Below are 19,230 nucleotides of genomic sequence, written 5' to 3'. Positions count from 1 at the left end.
TGCAGATGGGGAAAGCACTGTTGCAGGTTTAGCATGACATTCTGCTCAATGCATGCTTCATCTTCTTATGTGAGCAAGTCTTAAGTAAAACCTTTGGATTTTTCTCTTTCAGAATCGTAATGAAATAAAAAATGGAACCATCCTTCGATTAACAACATCTCCAGTGAGTCACTGTTCTGTTCTTCTCTTCCTTCAAAGTGAAGATTCAATTAGTAAATTGCTGTGAACTAATGTGTGTACTTTCAAGCTTTATCCACAATGTATCCCACAATCCTCCAGGAGCAAAGGTTATGAGTTATGGAGGCAAGGGTAATAAATCTAAGTGACATTTGGTGATACTGTTGGCACAACTGGGTGGGTTTTTTGTGTCTCACTTCCACCAGGAACACCTTTCTCATCCAAACCACCCTGCTTCCCTGCTGATATTGCAGCCTCACTCAAGTTGCTCTTTTTCTGCCTCAGAACTCAAAGCCAGGTGGAAGGTCAGGGATTTGAATCATGGAGGGTTCTGCTGGGTGGCTCAGGTCAGAGCTTTCCTGATCTCTGGGTTTGTGTTGAGTGAGTAGCAACTGTAATGTTGAGATTTTTCTGGGGTTTCTTTGTTGTTGGGGTTTTTTTCCTCCCACACCATCTCATTGCCAGCTCCTGAAAAGCACGGCAGAGTTGCTGGTTGCCCTGTAATGGCCTGTTTTCCTGCTGAGTTGAGCAGTACTGCTGCCACATGCTGAAAGCCACTATTAGTCCTGGAAGATATATGTCTAAGGCAGCAGCAATCCCATTTCCTCTCTGACAAATGTAGTTAGTGTGCCATTAAAATGGTTTACCTCTTCGTGGTGGTGTTCTAGCTTCTGCAGATTCAAAGCATTCTTATGGCCAAACTCTGCCACCCAGCTTCTCAACAGAAAGCACTTCTCAGCAGCCAGCTGGGCAAAGACAAGTGGTTTCCATTACTCTTCTTCATCTTTTTCAGTGGTCACTATATATGAAACTTTATAGACATTAAAAAAAAAAAAAAAAGCAACAGTTTAAGACCATGGCTCTGTCACTGGCTTTGTCACTCCAGAGTCTCTTGGCATATATCACCAAAACAGCCTTGTCCATGGGAAAACTACTTCCTGGTGGAGTCAACCCCATCTGATGGAAATTCCTCAGAAACAGACAGCCCCAGCACCACCTCCTTCTAACCTTTGGGACTTCTTAAGAACAAATATCCACTCCAGTACTGCCCAGACTTGGGATCTCTTGAAATCAAAACAACATCTGTGGTTCATCAAGAACCAACATAGTCCAAATGCACTGCATCATTCTTTCGTGCAACCACAACGTGGAATAACCATATAAGACAACCCATGGAATCCTCCCATCTCAAAATCCACAACCAGTTGCACTATGCAGCCTCACTGAAGAGAGGCTGTGCTGTGACTGATCTGTGGAGATGGCTGGCTGGCTGGCTTCATGATCACTTGTGCAATTGGAAATGTGACCTACAAACACAAAAGACAAATCTTGGGTGTGTAACACTTTCTGCTACTCCCAACAGTCAGGAAGGTGAGGCTTTGCATAGGACTATCATCTGCTTGTCCTGTTTCTTTGGGGGCTTTGCTTTAGGGTCAGTTAACCAAGACAGGAGTCCTTAGGAATTGAGATATTACCTGTTACCTAACCAATTATGGACCACTCTGGCACTGGCTTGCAGTTATGAGTGACTCAGCTGTCCTGTTTTAAGATAGAAGGCTGGTCTCCTCTCTATTCTCCAGTAGTGATATTTATGCCTGAAAAATAAGTATGCTTATTTTCACACTTCCCGATGTTTTAAAATTTTTTGTTCACTTTTTCCAGAATCAGAGAGGTATCTTGGAAGGAGGTTTTGAAGGAATGGATTGTTTTTTGTCAGATTAGCAAGTATTTGTATTCTTTAAATAGATATAAAATGAAGTTTTGCATGTCCCCACCCTACAATAGTCTCTTTGCTTTTTAAGGTATTGTCAAAGTGGTCATCATAGCAGTACCTGAAATAGATAGATTTAAGGCCTCCAAGCTGTGGTTCTTAAACTGGTGACCCACACAATGCTTGTAGTTTACCCTGAAAAGCTAACAGGCAATCTGTTTCCATATTCCCTCTGAAATTCTCTATGAGAGCAACAGTAGTTGGAAGAGATAATGTGAAGAACAGGCTGCATGATACACTTCTACAAAATGGGAAGGATGCTTTTCCTAGCTGTTAGTGCTGGGTGAGAAATGTTTTTCTCATCATGTGAAAACATTAAGATTCTGAATTCCCCCCCCACCCCCTCTGTTTTTTCTATCCTACAACAGGATAAAGCTGAAACTATCTTTCCTCTTCCCCCAAAAAACCAAAATCATACTCAAAAAAAAAAAAAAAAAAAAAGCTTTATGAAAAGGTGAAGGAATTAGGAAAGGAGAGAAAGATTGAGAGAAATGAAGAGAAGCAACATATGGATTATGTGGTTTCTGGGATGTGTCCCTGTAGTTTCAGAGGCCTGAGCTGCCTACTTCCTGGCTGTTGTGGGAGAAAAAAAAACCTGTCCTGAACTTCACAGGCTTTTTGAGAAAACCTTTTTCCTCGAAGAATTGAGAGGAGTTGTGTTGACCAGTTCTGAAGGCTGCATGAACTTAAAATGCTTTTCTAGTCCTTAATTTTTATGCAGCTTATTACCATGACAGCCAGTAGTCTGGCTGCACCCTTTACATTTGCATGGCCTGAGTCATAGAAAATTAGATGAGAAGGATGAGATGCAATCTTTTTGAGTTTTGTTGTCATTAGCCTCCAATTATTTATTGCTCATGCACCCAGAGTAGGTACTGTTAAAGATTAAAAAGAGAGAGAAAAGAAAGGTAGTTTTATCTAGAAATAGTAAACCAGCATTTTTGGGTTGACTTTTTTAAAATGAGGATTTGAAATCTAACTCCATGAACATAAATGCTAAATACTTTCTGTTTTCTAATCTCAAATTTAGATTATTTTGTGTGCCTACACAGGACCTTTATCTGAAAACCATTGTTAATACTGCAAGGGCAGAACTGCAGTTATGGTGTGCTGCTAAATCCATTATAAATGCTTGCCTTGAGAGATTTACAATGTGCCTATTTTAAATTTCTTTGAGTTAAAAGTTTGCAAACGCCAGTCGTTAGGCCTGGTGGGAATTTGAACTGCTTCTTTGTTTCCATAGGCCTGTTTGCTAAGTTTGTGAGATTCCCTGAAAGACTGTTTTTTTCTAAACAATGCTATTTTTTTTCCTCTATAAACCGCTCACCACACAGACACTCTGTTTCCTAGGTAACTTGAGTGCAGATTGAATTTCTCTCATATTATCTTTGTTCCTATATCATCTTTCTTATTTATTTTAACCTCTCCTATCATCTTTCTTACCATAATTCTTTGGGCTATTGTGTGTTTTTGCAGTTTTCCGTGACCTGTTTTCCCCCTTTGTCCATTTGCATTTCTGAAGGGACTCATGAAAAGTTTCTTATGCAACATTTCTTTGTATTTGAACATATGTGACAGTTGAAATGCTGTATTGCTATTGTCTCTTTTGTGATAACCATATTCCAGTGCATGGTGGGTAGGTGTATAAATGAGCTGTAATTTCTCCCAAGTGTGAGGCTGATCTGAAAGGACTTTTGTGTCCTGCAATGCAGCAAGCGAAGTCCAACCTTTTAGTGTGTGCAACTGCAGGATTCCTTCAATCAGATCCTGCAAATCCTCCTTCAAATGATTAATCATTTTAAAAAGGTGCTAAAATACTGGGAAAATTAAATTGAAGGAACTGGCATTGTTTTTTAAATTTAATGGTTTTCAAACATAACTGATTATTTGAGCCCTTACTGTTTATTAAAAGTGTCTTCTTGGGCACTAACAAAAAGAGCCTTGCTCATGAACTATATACCTTAAACCCTGAGGTAAAGGGGTTTTTCTGATGTGGTATTTGTGGGGGCTGATCATTTGCTTTTGTCACATGTTTATTTTTTTAATCCCCGGGTCAGAGGTCAGTTGAGTTCTCAAACCTGTAAGTTGTTTGTAGGCAGATGTATTAGCATTTGTAGCATGAGTGATCATGTAAATAAAGGTTTTTAATACGAGTCATCATAATATTTTCTCTGAATGCTTCTACAGATATGAGGAACATCTTTTTTTTAATTTATATGTGATCTAAACAGACAAGGAAGTGTGAAGAGTTTTTTCAAACTATTTCTGCTTATACATCTGAATCCTCTAAGCAAAAGTTTGAGGATCTAGTTTATAATATTTAATCTACAATTGCTTGAACATATATTTGAAGTTCTGTAAATGCATAACTTTTTGCAGTTCTAGCCTGTGATTGTGACCATGTTTATCATGTAATGGTGAATTAGTTGCTAATTGATACCAGAAGCACTGACCATGGGGGTCAATTAGCCACTTCTACATTTATCTGCTCATAGTAGATTTGAGAAGTGGAGTTGGGGTTTGTCTTTTTCTAGATAAAGGTTTAATCTGATATTTTCAGGTTTCAAAAGGCATATTTTGAATAGTAAGTGGAAGAGATTGTTTCAAATGCAGCTAGAAGAAAAAAAGGCACATAAAGCATCGAGAAGTGGCTACTGATTGCATAAACTTATTTTATTATTATACTATTATTAAACTTACTTATTATGTAAAACATGTGGCTATGCATCTGTAATGCTTTTGTCATTGGTTGAGTGAAAGACTCTAGAGGTAACCATTTCCCTCTTACTGCCTCCTTAATTGCCTGTAATCATTCTGTAGGACTTCTCCATGTATCACATCTGTACAGGGCTTTAGATGTAGAAACTGTGCTTCAGTGTTCATGTAAAAAATGTTAACCATTAATGTATGTACTAATTAAAATAGAATCTCATTGCTTATCTGGCATCAGATGCTAGTCAGCCTTGGTGGATCTGCTGAATCTGTATGTTTATGATGATGTCATGTATCCACTCCCCCATTGCTCTCTGGCATATATGCAGTTGTAGGTGAAATAAAAATCTAGGAAAAGGCAGCAGTTTAAGCCACCATGGTGTTTCAACATTGAATGATTGAAATTAAACCTTACCTGTTTGGTAAGGACAAATCTGTATTTGGTAGTTACTGAGGGTCTGTATGCCCTTTTTCTAGTTGTATGTTGACTAATGTGACTAAATCTACAAGGAAGATCACAATACTCTTACTTTATTTGCTTTTTGCAAAGGATAAAGAAGACAACTGATTACATACAGCAATTTAAATCAATGGTCCTTAGCACATTCAAGTTTGATAGCGGATATTTTCATTTGTATCTCTGCCCTCCCTCTTGTCCTTACTCGCTGTATTTTGTATTCTGTACAGAAGCCCTGCATATGTCTGGTTAATAAGTTGCTTTCAAATTTCAAACAACACATCAGTGGCAAAGAAATGATAATTTGATCAGCAGAATCCCTTGTTAGGACGATCTTGGGATTCTTAACCTCCAAATGGCTATTTGAGTCTCTAAGAAAGTCACATCCTGGATTTAGGTTGTTAGTTTTCTCTTTAAGCTGACAATCTCATCAAGCTGCTCCTTTTAAGCACTGCTACTCCCTAAGGGTGACCTTTCTGGATGTCCTTGGAGCAAGTCATTTAAGATTAGACATGCAGCTTATGCCACTTGACAGCCTTTTGAAATGCTGGGGCTTCAACAGCACACGTTTTAAAAGCTTCCTTCCTTCCTTCCTTCCTTCCTTCCTTCCTTCCTTCCTTCCTTCCTTCCTTCCTTCCTTCCTTCCTTCCTTCCTTCCTTCCTTCCTTCCTTCCTTCCTTCCTTCCTTCCTTCCTTCCTTCCTTCCTTCCTTCCTTCCTTCCTTCCTTCCTTCCTTCCTTCCTTCCTTCCTTCCTTCCCTCCTTCCCTCCTTCCCTCCTTCCCTCCTTCCCTCCTTCCCTCCTTCCCTCCTTCCCTCCTTCCCTCCTTCCCTCCTTCCCTCCTTCCTTCCCTCCCTCCTTCCCTCCCTCCTTCCCTCCGCCATATTTCTCTTAATTCCCTCTAATGACTCTCAGTTGCAGAGGTTTATATATTTATATTTATTCTTACCTGAATGATATTTCAGTAGGAATGCAGACATGGCAGCCAGCTCTGCTATTGCTTTAATGAGCTGTGCTCTCTGTCCATCCACTGATGGCTTGTAAATCATTAAAATAGCTCCCTGGTAAGTACTCAGAGCATATTTCATCTGGGTTTCATTTTTTAATGTGCTCATAAATGAGCTGTACATTGCCTAAGCATGTATGAGTGCTATGGCAACAAGAATTAGAAGGCTTGTGAGAACTGCATGGTGTTAAGCAAGGCAGTATTTTCACCCATCAGGCACTTGGGGATGACAACAGACAATATGACTTCTGTCCATGTTTCCAGTGAGACATGTGCCAGCCCTCTTGCTGAGACAAATATATGTTTACCTCTTTAATCAAGATCTCTTCTGTCATTTGTCTGTTCCTCTTCTGAGAGTAGAAGGAGCAAGGTTTCTTGGATCCAGTGCAAAACTTGTTTCATGTAAAAAAACTGCAACTGTGTATAAACTTTGCTGATGAAACATTGGCACAGTCAGGTAAAGCCGATGATGTTAGTAAGCCGTCTTTTATGTGCTTAAAACATGGCTGAACCACTTTTGTAGCATGGATTTTTGTGCTCTGTAGAGGGTTCCAAGCTGTCTCTGATCTAAGATAATATTTTGGTTTTAGTCTCGTGACTTTCAAAACTCTCACTGACTGCAGAGGAAAGAGGATTAACATATCTCAGTTGATAGGCTGGTCCTGCTCATGCTGCTGTTGTGCAGTGTAGGTGAGCTGCTAATGTATGTCCCTGTTCTGGTGTTCTCGGGTTTGGTGAGAGGGAGGGTTAGCTCTTTCCATGCTTGGTATGGATACATGTGTAATGGAAGTCTGGCTGACAGCAGCAGTTCACCACCCCCAGGTGTTGACGAAAGGTGAACCTGACCATAAATGATCTGTTGTCAATATGTATGAAGACAAAGCAGTGTTTACACAGCACAGTGTGTTGTGAAGGGGTTTGGAGGAGGATGTTCTCCTGGCTCTACTCACATACTTTTTTTGCCTGCTATTGTGCTACACAGGCAATTACAGTCCCCACCTGTTTGGCCTCAGCTCTGCTGCCCAAGGTTTCCCCACTCAGGCTTATTGGTTGAGCAGCTCAGGAGAGCTGCTCAGTCACCCTGAACTAGTTGTTTTGTTCACCTTTCCCATTTGTTTCATTTACACTTAATCCAGGAGCTTTTAGAGGACTGGATTCCCATGGAAAGTTGGAAGAATTTCCAGTTCAGTAGAACTTCTTTCAGTAGGCAGACAGTGGGAGTGGTAACTTTCAAGAACTATGGCAGGCAGGCCATGTGCGCAGATTTAATAGGCTTAAGGTTAACTTTGAGCAATCATTTCCAAAGATAGGGGAATGCAGCTGCCATGGCAGTATTGAAGTTTTCCAGAGTGTTTCTTTTCTGAGCTGGGCAGGAATTCATACATTGTATGTATTCAGAGAAACAGTAATATTTTGAGAATGCTTTGCATCTCTGAGTCTTTCTGGGATGTTAAAAGTGGGGAGTCCAGAGTCAGAAATGGCTTCATGAAGGAGGTAGTTTGGTAAGGTAGGAGCTGGCTGTTGAACTTCTGGTTCAGGTAATAATAGTGGTGAATTTTTGTAGCTGATTATAGAAGAGTACTTTAGCAAAGCTTTTTTCACCCCTCTGATGAAGGGAAAGGGCTGGGGGAAGTATTCTGTGGTTATCCTGGAAGCAGAAAGTAAGAGGTATCTATTTTTACCTCTTCCATGGGCTTCAGCAAATGATTTACCTTATCACCTGCTTCAGCTTCAGAGAATATTCTTTCAGTTTCCATTTGGATAGACCTTTCTATTCCAGAGAGACTGTATAAGCCATTGTTTCCCCATTACAACTCAAATCCATTAATAGAGTAGGTAACTTAGTGGCAGAAAGACCTTTTGGATTTTGGATTCTGCCTTTTTATAGGTAATGTAACTGCTATGGCTGCACCACCCTATACTTATGGCATAAAAAAAGCTCAGGACTAAAGATTTTTCATTTATTTTCAATTCTGTCTTAACTGAAGATGTTAACCACAGTCGTACTAACTAGAAGGCATTTCTCCCCCATACATGCTCCTTACCATGTGTGTTCTGGCCAAATACTGACTGGAGACTATGCATTCATTTTTCTTTCTAAAAACAAGAAGTAATAAACCTTGCTGATATTGGAGGACATTGGGACACTTAATTTATTCATGTTTTTGAAGCAATCAAAGTTATGTAGCTAGGCAGCTGTATCTGTAACAACACAGTGCTGGTTATTTTCTGGGTTCCTTGTTTAAATGTTCACTTGCACTAAAAGTGACTGCTTTCTCCGAATCTTGATCTTCAGAGATGACCATCTCTGTGAAGAATACATTACTTGAACAGAAAAGGAATTGTCTGCCAGCACAGCCTTTTCTTCTCTATGTCTTCTCGAGCTGAGAAAGAATAAGCATCATCTCAGAGAAAATAACTCTCAGCAGAATTTACATTTAATTTGTTTTCCTAATGACACATAGCCTCTCATTCACCTTTCCTTGGGTGCAGGTAAGAAATGAATTTTAGGAAACAGAATTTTGCAAATATCTCTATATGTAAGGAGGAGGATTATTTTTCTAAAAAAAGTATCATCTAGCTAGCTATTAACTGAAGCTTTTGGGTATTCTGTTCAGGTAAGTGAAAGCATCAAATTGAAAACGTGAGATGTATTTTAAAGTATTTGTATGGCTAAAGAGAGAAGCAATTTAATATGCATTATTTAAGTATTTCTTTAGCTTTTTATCATCAGTGTCTATTTTGAATTTCACTATCTCATCCTCTATTTGAAACATTAATGGGCAGAATAGCATAACACGAGGATATTGAACATGCAAAAAGATGTATGACAGATAATATCATAGTATTATGTGGGAAGTAATTATTCCTACATACCTTGTTAGGAGGGTATGTGAGTGTTTGAACTGGCTGTGAACAAAAGAAGAGGGGGAGGAAGGAGCAGAAGATCTGAAGTTGGTCTCTATTTGATGGAACATGGTTAGGGCAGTATGTGGTCTTTGTTGCTAAAGGTGATGAGAAGTGTGTAACCTGAGTAAGAGTTGACAGGAAAAGAAGTGCCACTATTATTTTACTGAGCTTGTCTGATGCAGTTTGTTTTATTTTCAGTTCTACTTTTATTGATGTGACACATAAGCTGTTCAAGCCAAAGGCTGTCTTTTGTAATGCTTACGTTTTTCCTGAGACAATAGGATGTCTATCCATTGCTCAGCTAATGATTCTGCAAGAGTCCAGATAATTATAGGTAGTAATGGAGTAATATATGAGTAATATACTTTTATAAAAGTAATTTGTATTTGAGCTACTGAATCTTTTCTGAGCTTAGAAGTGTTAAATATCATTAATATTAAACATGGCCATTGTTCTGGCTAACACTGACACTTTATTCATGGTTTTCGTTGTAACGAAAGCTGTTTTGTTGGTTTTGTTTTGTCTGTTTTGTTTCTCTCTTAGGCTCAAAATGCACAACAGCTCCATGAGAGGATCCAGTCTTCTAGTATGGATGCCAAGTTAGAAGCACTGAAGGACTTAGCCAACTACTCACGGGATGTTACGTTTGCCCAAGAATTTATAAACCTGGATGGCATTTCCCTCCTAACGCAAATGGTTGAAAGTGGCACAGAGTAAGTATTTTGTTTAAATTCTAGTGTTCCTTCTGTGTGGGGTGATTTCATGCTCTCTTTCTGAGTTGAGAAATTAAATATCTCAAGTGTTCTGAGCTGCTAGGATAGTATATTAATTATCAATGAGATATTGATTTTTTAATTTTCTCTAACAATGGGCTGGTCAGGACTGGGGATGAGCAAAATAGGAAGTCACAAGTACCCTCTGTGCCATAAAGTTTTGGGAGACTGGGGTCCTAGTTTCTTCTCTATTCATTGGAATTTCAATAAGCCATTGATAGTATATTTGAAGGCTGCTATTTAAGTGATGCCACCTAAAAACTATGTTTTAAATTTCACATTACTGAGAACATGTGGGGTAAAACCCACATGTAAAAAATGCATTACTTTATTTCCATTTTTTATTGTTTTGACTCTGAATAGGATTTTTTTCTAGTACCAGTGGGCTTTTTTGTCATGAAATTGAAAGCTGACCTCTAAAAATACACCTACTCTTTACCAGAACACCTTAACAAATTTCACTATTGGTGAAATTCAGGACCATAGTCCTGAGAAAGTGTCCATTGGCTTAATGTGGAGGGTGCAGCAGAAAAGTGTCAACTGGATTGTTGCACTATTAAATTATGCTCTAACAGTAAGCATTTGATTTCAAGTAAGAGATTTTGGTCAGTGTCAACCTCTACTACAGAGGAAGAAAGCAATACCCACACCATCTCCTGAGAGAAAGAAAACTGAAATCAGTTCAAATCCCCTCAAAATGTCCTCGAGTTCCCTTGGATTCAAGGATGTAAATAGTGTTAGGAGGTAAAGTGGAAGTAGTAAGTGGTCTTTGAAATGGAACACAAGTGGTCTCTGAGGGTCTTGTACAAGATACACTGTGGATTTTCCACAGAAAAATTAACTACTTTCTAGAATCCAGTAGTCCATAGACTGAGCAGTGTAGAAGAAAGCTCTCCCTGATCCCTGCCCATTATGTGGTTAATGGCTTATGGGACTCTGGAGCCTTATTGACTAACTACTGCTATATACTAGATTTCCAAATGCTCGTGGTTTAATATTGTTGGGGTGTTGGGGTTATAGTCTTTATTTTTTGCAGTGATGTGGTCTGTGGTACACGACATGTTATGCCACTTTAAAAAAAAAAATGCTTCTAGGTACCAAATTTGGGAACTTGTCTTATAGTCATGTGATATTTGTTGTTTATGGACCAAATTAAGTTTAAGAGCAAAGACAAATTTAAGTTGATGTAAACACATGTATGCAGTGGCTGTACTAGTGAAAAGTATTCTGAATGGATGGGCTCACATATGCCTGTGAAGGTCGGAACACAGGAAAATTAACAGTTGCTGCCCTTGTGGTTTATTTTGTCATGGCGTTATTTAGGTTAAATGGTTTAACTTGCTCCACTGCAGAAGGTATTTAAACTAAAGCATTTTATTTTCTATTGAAACAGATAGGGAACATTCACATTTTTTATAATATTTTCTTCTAGCTGCACTAAGACTAAAGCAAGTGCCCTCCTCAGCCTTCAGATGTGTTTGTACTGCTATTTTGTAGCTGTGGGATGAGCCAAGCTGTAGCAGACTGGTCTGGATTAAAAATAACTATTTGGGAGAGAAACTACTAAAGGCAACACTACTGTTGAAAGAACTGCCTAGCAAATTATACCCTGTAATAAGTCCTGACCGAAGGTATAAGTTTTCAAACCACACAGCAGGCTTGTAAACTGGACATATGAGCAGAGTTTACTACTTATTTTATTTTATTTTATTTTATTTTATTTTATTTTATTTTATTTTATTTTATTTTATTTTATTTTATTTTATTTTATTTTATTTTATTTTATTTTATTTTGTAAGTGGTCTGCATTTTGAGGGATTTAAATTTTTTCTTTTTTGCTGGTGTAATGTGTCATCAAATATGCATTGATTGATCTACCTGTCTAATGTATTTATCAGTGTTTCTGTCTGTGGGGAGAAACACTCTCGAGTTTGGGCACTGGACAAAGTCTCAGACTGTAAGAGTTTCCAGCAGCTTCACATGCTGATGAGCTCTCAGTACTCACTGCAGTCTTTCATGTTCAGCAGCCTAGACATTCTGCAGCTCCTGAGGGTGTCAGCAGGTCAGGTTTTTCCAGGTCTGGTTTTGCAAAGGGAGTTGTAAAGCAAGGACATCTGTGCTACGCTGTACGTTCCCTTCCACTTTTATACTGTGCATCACTGGCTGATGAGTGCATATTTAACAGAATTTGGGATTCAATGAAAGGAGCAAACATACACAGGCACAGCAGCCTAAGCCTGCCATGGTGCTGCTGCTTTCCTTTCTCATCTCACTTCAAGGTACTGAATCTGTCCCCTGACATCAGAGTCTGTCACTCACTGTGTCAGCACACTAAGCCAACAGACAAACTACTTCCTCAAAAGAAAGAAAAGAAACTTTTTTTTTCACTTAGTGTCCTAGGCTGTCAAAGAAAGGCAGCTGGATTAAGTCAGTTTTCCTCTCATGTTCTCTGTTCCTGCTTTTGCTTGGACTCTCTGCACTACTCTTAGTAAGAGGTCCCACACAAGCTGCTCACTGAACAGATAAATCAAATTGAAGGCCTCTTCACCATTGCTCCCAGCCTGGGCTCAGTGCCCTCAGCAAGGTGGTCTTGTGTGCTGTGCAGCTGACTGGGTCGCCAAAATGCTTCAGAACAAAATGCTCTTCTCTCTCCTTTGCCCTGCACCTGTACCTGCCCATGGTCATTTCAGTGTCCGTAGGTGAACCTACACCTACAATTATAGTAGCATTATAAAGGGCAGGGGGCAGGTATTAGAGGAGGAATGAGGATCCAGAAATTTCTGGGTGAGGCAGAAACTTCTTTCATAGCCCAGTTTTAGAAGACAATGTATTTTATAAGGATGCATTTAAGGTGTATCTTCACTATGGAGTTATCTTAGCCACCTTGGGGCTACTCCTGTAGAGCCAGCCTTGTTTGAGTGGGGCTGTGAGTCACCCATACAGCCGAGACAAACCTAATGTCTTGGTGCTGCTGAGAGATGGTCCAGCTCCCTGTCCTCTCCTCCCATTTCTTGTGTATTAACCCCCATTCTTCAGCCCAGTCCTGCTTTTTTCCAGGGGCTGGTTCCAGGAGTTGGTTCCAGTGTCTGAGTGCTTCACAAAGCCAATCCAGTCTGTTAACTTATTGCAAAGTACATGATTCTGTTAGAAAACTAACTCTCTAAAATTAATTTTCTGCTCAGTTATGGACTTGAAGAAACAAGAGAGGAAGTGTCATGAGTGGATACAGAAAAGGCAGCAAACCATTACATTGGCCTAGGTGTGTCACTGAGCCACAACCTGAGAGCAGTCATGCTGTGAAACAGTGTGAGGGTGATGGCTCTCCCAGCTCTTGTATTGCACCCTGGGGACTGGCACCAAGATTCTGGGAGAGCGGGAATGGGACATACCCTATGGGGTGGCTGCTGGGGTTCTGCAGAGATCTGCTCTGTGTGCTGTGCCAGCTGCCCATGGGTTAATGCAGCTGGGAACAGCCCTACATCTGTAAGTCCAGGCTGAGTGGCGCCTCTGTTCACAGTGTGCTGCAGCTGCACTAGAAATCGATGAATTTTGTTAATTCAAGCTTTATTCTCTATTTTCCCCAAAGGGCCAGGCACTGCTCATTAGAAGCACCATCGTACTCCATGCAAAGTTGCTCTGAAGTTTTCTTTGCACATGGATTTCATGTTAGAGGCAGGTCTTAAGTTATAATTTGAGTGTGTAATTAAGTTTTACTGGGTAGCCTCTGGAAAACAAGACTCCATCTTTTAATATAACTTTCACTGAGGAAATTACCTATGTTTTATTTATAGTTGGCTTTGTTTATTGCACTGCTTGGTCATTATTTCAGTGAAGCTGATGACTATTAAACTACAGCAACCAGAGTAAGAGAAGGTAAATCCCTGGATTTCTAGTTTCTTGTTTCCTTTTGCAGGTGATGAAAAGAAGTAGTAATATAAAAGTTGACAAGAAATAACAGTGGTTTCTAGTTAGTTTTCCATATGTTATATTCCTGAATATTGAAGAAAATTAGAATGTTTTAGAGAATAGAGAACTGTGGGCATGGTGTGTGCAAGCACAAAGCCACAGGGGGTGGTGGTAGGCAGATTGTAGGGTGCATGGGGCCCTAGTGAAGCTGAGAGTGCATCTTGTCAATATGAATATATTTATATCAGCAGAGATGCAGTGTCTCAGAAACTGTCCACATGTATCTTGATCTTGTTGATTGAGATGGCTTATCTTGTTTTTCCTTCAGGCTTATTCTTGCTTCCACAGCATTGCTATGCGTCTTATTAACTCAAAAAGGAAAAAAAAAAAGAGACAGATTTATGTTCCTTTTGGTTTGGGTGACCTATAAATTATAGAAAAGGCTGCACGAAAAGTTAGGTCATGAAGAAGTAAGTGCCAATTCCATTCTATAATTATCCATGATGTCCAATCATTTCTCAGACAGTGCATTTGTATCATCAAAGTGTGGGGTGGGTGTGTGCAGGCAGCTATTTTTCTTTTCTGAGACTTTTTGGAAAGTGATTTCCATAGTACTCCTAATGCTAAACCTTTTTTTCAGAAGCCAGTCCGTGCTTAGTTAAGAGGAGCTGACTGTGCAGTCCATCTGCTTGGATGTACAGACAGTCTAAAGGGGAAGTGTGAGGGTGTGCTGCTTCCTCTCCCCCATCAGGGTGCAACGCCCTAAAATGGGCAGCAAGTGAGCAATGCTGCTGAGTCCTAGATATCATGACTGATAAAAAAATATGTCAGGAACCAAGATGGAGGAAAGAATCATGTCTCCTTGCTACCCCGTCTGTGATAACAGAGTGCTCTTATTCAGAGTGGTATTCCATAGTTGAGCCTAGAACTTGTGTTTCAGAAAATCATGTCTGTACAGAAAGTCTTTCTGATGTAGCAGAAGACTGCTAAAGTTGTGGGGTTTTTTTCGTGATATGTTGGAAGAGTTCTGTGACTGGGACAGACTCTCAGCCTTCCTTAGAAGAAAAAAAATTCCTCATAATGACTTAGAAAGCAAGAAAAGAAAAACTTAATTCACAAGCTGTAAATATTGAAAGACCAAAGAGTTGATAAAAGGAATCTATAGTTATTTTTGCTATTTGTAGTAATAATAATAAGGATGATATCATGACTGGGAGAAAAAGGAGGAAGTCCTGTGCAGAATTTTCAGCATTTTTTTAATTGGCATTATCCTGATCTCTCTGACTTGCCATTTGGCTGAAATAACACACAGTTTCTGCCAAAAAAGAAAAAAGAGAGACTTCACTAAGCCTAGCTGTCTTGACAGTAACCAGAACAGAATTGTTTCTGCTGCTGTTGAGTATATTGTTCTCCAAACATCTGCTTCATCGATGAGGCTGTGCTGAGCAGCTTTATTGTACAGCCATGGCACGGGAACATGCTAGTTGATGTTGTTAAGACAAGTTTGCAGATAGCCTGGTTTTAATTATAAGGGAGTTGTAATTGCTTAGTGTGCAGATTGGAGAAAAAACTGTTGCTTTTCATTGTGATAGTGGTTAAATTTTGCCATCTTCCTATTGGAAATAATAAATATGCAGCTAGAGCAAGTTAATGTAAGCTTCTAAATAAATGTATATTTGTATGGGTTTTGTGTCTTGACTAAGAGGACGTTTCATTGAGCACATGCAGTTGCAGAGTTGGCTGCTGTACAGCTGGAAGTCTCTGAGAGATCAACTGTGCATGCTTTAAGGACAAATTGCATTGTTCAGTGAAATTCTAGCTCTTGGCTTGTCTTACAGAGATATAACTGTATACCAGCCCAGTGGAAAACTGAAGACAGATTGGTTTGGAGTTATTCCGACTTTAGCACACTTTTTGGGACAGTTGCTCAAATACCTGCTGGTGGTTTTTTCCATCCCTGTCTGATGAGTATTTCAGCAGTGCTGTCAAAACATTTAAGCTGCCCTTGCTCACAGTAACTTGTTCCTGTCCTGCTTCATCTGGAGAGTTATACCAGTACTGTTTCTACCAAGCTGGACTGGAAAACTGGTGTAGGTTATGGAAAGTGACAGTAGAAGCTACTTTTAATACAATATTCCTTAACCCAGTTTAGTTCCCTGATTGAGCTCACAGTTGTGCAAGCACAATTCATTAAATGGAAAATGAATTGTCAGAAGATCTGAACAATACTAAGCTAGTAGGTTTTTGCCACTATATAAAGTAGTCCTTTTCCACCCTTCCTGGCTACTGGCTGTGTACTACCTACTCCCTCTCTTGTTCAACTCCAATACTTATTTGACTCCTCAGTGATGCAATTCAATTTGCTAAACTGTCAGAAACTCAGCCAGACGATGGAGGGAGGAAATTAATTTGTATTTTTGACAGCACACGGTTTTAAACAGGCTCAACTATTCCTGTGAAGCTTCACCTGGAGGCACAGATTACTTAATCTGACATTGCTGCCAAAATCAATTCTTGTCCAACAGGCGTTATACGCAATCTTCATTTCTTCGTGCTTCTGTAATGTCGGGAGAGGGTGACTATTGTCTATGAGGCAGAAATCCAAAGGAGTATATAAAATCAGGTAATCCTACTATACTACTGTGGAGGTGGTAATGGCAGGAGAATGAGAAAGGGCTGCAGCCCCATCTTTCAGTGCATTTTCCATAAAAAAAAAGAAGGTGGAGTAGGATTTTTTTTCTGGAGTGGCTTTTTTTTGTTGCTTTACTTTTCTCCCGCTTGCTTTATTTTGGGTTTGTTTCCCCATCAGTCTTCAGGCTTGGATTACACCCTCCCTCTCAGCACACACAAGTACAATTTTTCTTATATTCTTTACATATGCAAAGCACACACTGTAGGCTTTAGATAAAATCACAGAATCATCTCACTTGGAAGGGACCCAGAAGGATCATTGAGTCCAACTCTTGGGTGCATGGCCCCTACAGGGATCAACACCACAACCTTGGTGTTATTAACACCATGCTTTAACCAATTGAGCCAATCTCAAGGTCATCTGAAGGTGGAACTGTCAAAGATCACATCTTTGGAGGGAAGAGAGGGAGAGTTGCTGATCCTCCCATCCTAAATGCTATTTCTTCAGGCTTGGTTTTCTTACTTTGCCTGTGTTTGAGAATATTAACATTTAAATGACTCCTTTTAAATGGTGATGTCAACACCCTGTTGACAGGAACAGGGATGAAGAGAGGAGACAGTTTTACTGGGTTTTGTTTGGCAACCCCTTTTGTAAAATGTTATAAAAAGAGTAACTCCAGCAGTGGATTTGTATTTCCAAATATTCTCCAGAGTACGAAGGTGGGCAAAATGAATTTTTTATTTTTTGTTAGCTCCAGACAAAATTGTAGTATTTGAGAAACCAACAGAAATAAGGGGAAGAGCTTAAAATCTCCACTTCTGCAACTTTCCAGCATGTTTTTGTCTTTTGGACTGTGGTGGCTGTGAGGAGTCTGAGGGCTGCTGTGTAACTTAATAGTAATAATAGTAATTTTGTAAATTATTTCAGGTCAAAGTGTTTTTCAGATTTCATATGCTTCTGATAGCCATACCTGTTACAGACAGAAGCCAGAAATATGTACTCTTGTATATTTCTTGTCATATTCCTAAACACTGCCTGTTATCTAGAATGTGGGTTATCCTTGTGTTTGCCTGAAAAGCAATATCCAAATGGTGCTTTAATGTGGTTAGCAGGTCATTCATCCGTCATCCTGTCAGTGTTTCTGTAGAGGAGGAAGTTTTTGTGAACATCTTCCACCTTTGGTAACAGTGGTCCTCTCTGGGGTCATACTACATGAAAAGCTTTTATCCTCAGTGGTATATTTATACAATTCTGCTTGTGTCCAAACAGTGCAGGCTCAGAAACATTTGTTGTGCTGAAGTGGTGTGACTGATTTAGCTCTTGGTGTCATTAGCTACAGTGGCTCCATGCTGGCTTCCACAATGGGACATTCTAATTTTTTCCCCCAGTTCAGACAAACCCTTACTGTGCACTGTGGGTTACTCCAGCTGGGAGTAAAAATTTGGACTAAAGATTTGGGGTATCTTTAGTCTTTGTACAGCAGTTTTGGCACATGAATATATAGGAGTTGATCCAGTCAGGTCCCTGCTAAGCTGGTCTCTGTTGGAAGCTGCTCGAGAGGTAACCTACAGTGTTTGAGCAAGTAGTAAGTCTGTGTGCTTGAGAAAGGGAACTCACTGCTGCTCCTTGGGATTCATTTGGAAGTGTATCACAAAGTTCCTTTGAGGCCAAACAGGGAACATATTATGGTAGCAAAATGTCTAACCTGGTAACTTGTCATTCATGTTATGTTTCATTACGTTGGCATTTGTTTTGAGATTTCTGCCAGTGTAAAAATTGCTGGTTTTGACTTTTGCCACTATAGAATCTCAAACTTTCACAATTGCTGTTTAATTTGACCTTATAATATTTGGTTTTTTGCAGTGGTTTTGTTCCCATCTGTGCAAATGCAATTGAGGGATGGTTTCTTAAAAAAAAAAAAAAAAAAAAGAGATAAATATAAGTATTGAGCTAATTACAGTGTCTAGATCAGTAAGGCTTTCAGCATTTTTGACCATACCTTGGTAACTCAACCAAGAAGGGCTCTACAGAGCTCTTTGGTTGCTACCACAGAGTCAGCCCTCTGGAAGAAACAACAGTTATTTATGTAGAAAGACGAAAGCTGATGGAGGTGGCAGACTGTAATTAGCTCCTTTCCAGGCTGACTTGCTGGAAGAACCAGCATGGCTCCTCCTTGGTGACTTCTGAGTGGTCTGTGGGTGAATATGAGAGGAATTCCTACTCATGCCAGGTCCTTCTCTATTATGTTTTGGCTCGATGATGGATGAAAATAGTATGTATTGCTCTAGAGAACAGTCTCCATCCACATCTTCAGTGGTAAAAGTCAATCTATAATCATTTGTTGCTGCAACATTTGATGTCCTAGATTGCTTCCTGCTCTAGTCACACCAAAAGCAACAAAAATCAGTAGAAATTGTTCGATTTAATACAACGGCTATCTTTCCTCTGAAGTCAAATTTTTCTGTCTTTGTATTGCTTCACCAGAAAAGTCTTATATAATTCAATTATTTCTGCACATTATTCTAAATCCGTATTTTCTTTTACTTTGCACACTATCTGACCTCAAGTTAACTGATTGCTGATTAACTCAGGATGGATAAGAGTTCTGCAAATGCTAAGACAGTTCCTGCCTAAATGTTTTGTTTTAGTACTCAGATGTTTGTTCTTTAATCCCTGTCTCAGTCATGGAGAAAATGCTCCTGATTAGAGCCTGTTGTGAAAAATCTCTGGCAAAACAGAGTCTGTCCTTTGAAGTGCTACCAGTTTGCAAACACCACACTTGTTTCTCTATCAGAAAAACACTATCCTAATTTCCAGTTTGTTTGCTGCTTAGCCAAAGTCAGCACCTGGAAGAAAGCAGCTATTTTAAAAACTGGCCTGGGAAGAG

The 19,230-nt window shown here is 39.6% G+C and overlaps 1 protein-coding gene across 12 annotated transcripts in view; it reads left to right on the top strand.

Annotated features, from left to right (window-relative positions):
- Positions 1-19,230, top strand: part of ELMO1 (engulfment and cell motility 1) — a 312,095-nt gene that overhangs the window by 77,703 nt on the left and 215,162 nt on the right. For 8 of the 12 annotated variants that reach the window (XM_069007623.1, XM_069007621.1, XM_069007624.1 and 5 more), the window contains 2 exons: positions 113-163; positions 9,576-9,745. In XM_069007623.1, the coding sequence (XP_068863724.1) occupies positions 113-163; positions 9,576-9,745 (221 nt within the window). Of the gene's footprint in view, positions 1-112; positions 164-9,575; positions 9,746-19,230 lie in introns of those variants that run through there. The other 4 variants (XM_069007625.1, XM_069007629.1, XM_069007630.1 and 1 more) reach the window with 2 other exon arrangements.

This window comes from Aphelocoma coerulescens, chromosome 2 (genome assembly GCF_041296385.1).
Source record: "Aphelocoma coerulescens isolate FSJ_1873_10779 chromosome 2, UR_Acoe_1.0, whole genome shotgun sequence".
In the NCBI taxonomy this organism is placed as follows: domain Eukaryota; kingdom Metazoa; phylum Chordata; class Aves; order Passeriformes; family Corvidae; genus Aphelocoma; species Aphelocoma coerulescens.
Note: the sequence above shows the minus strand (reverse complement) of the source record. Positions and strands in the feature narration are given on the sequence as shown.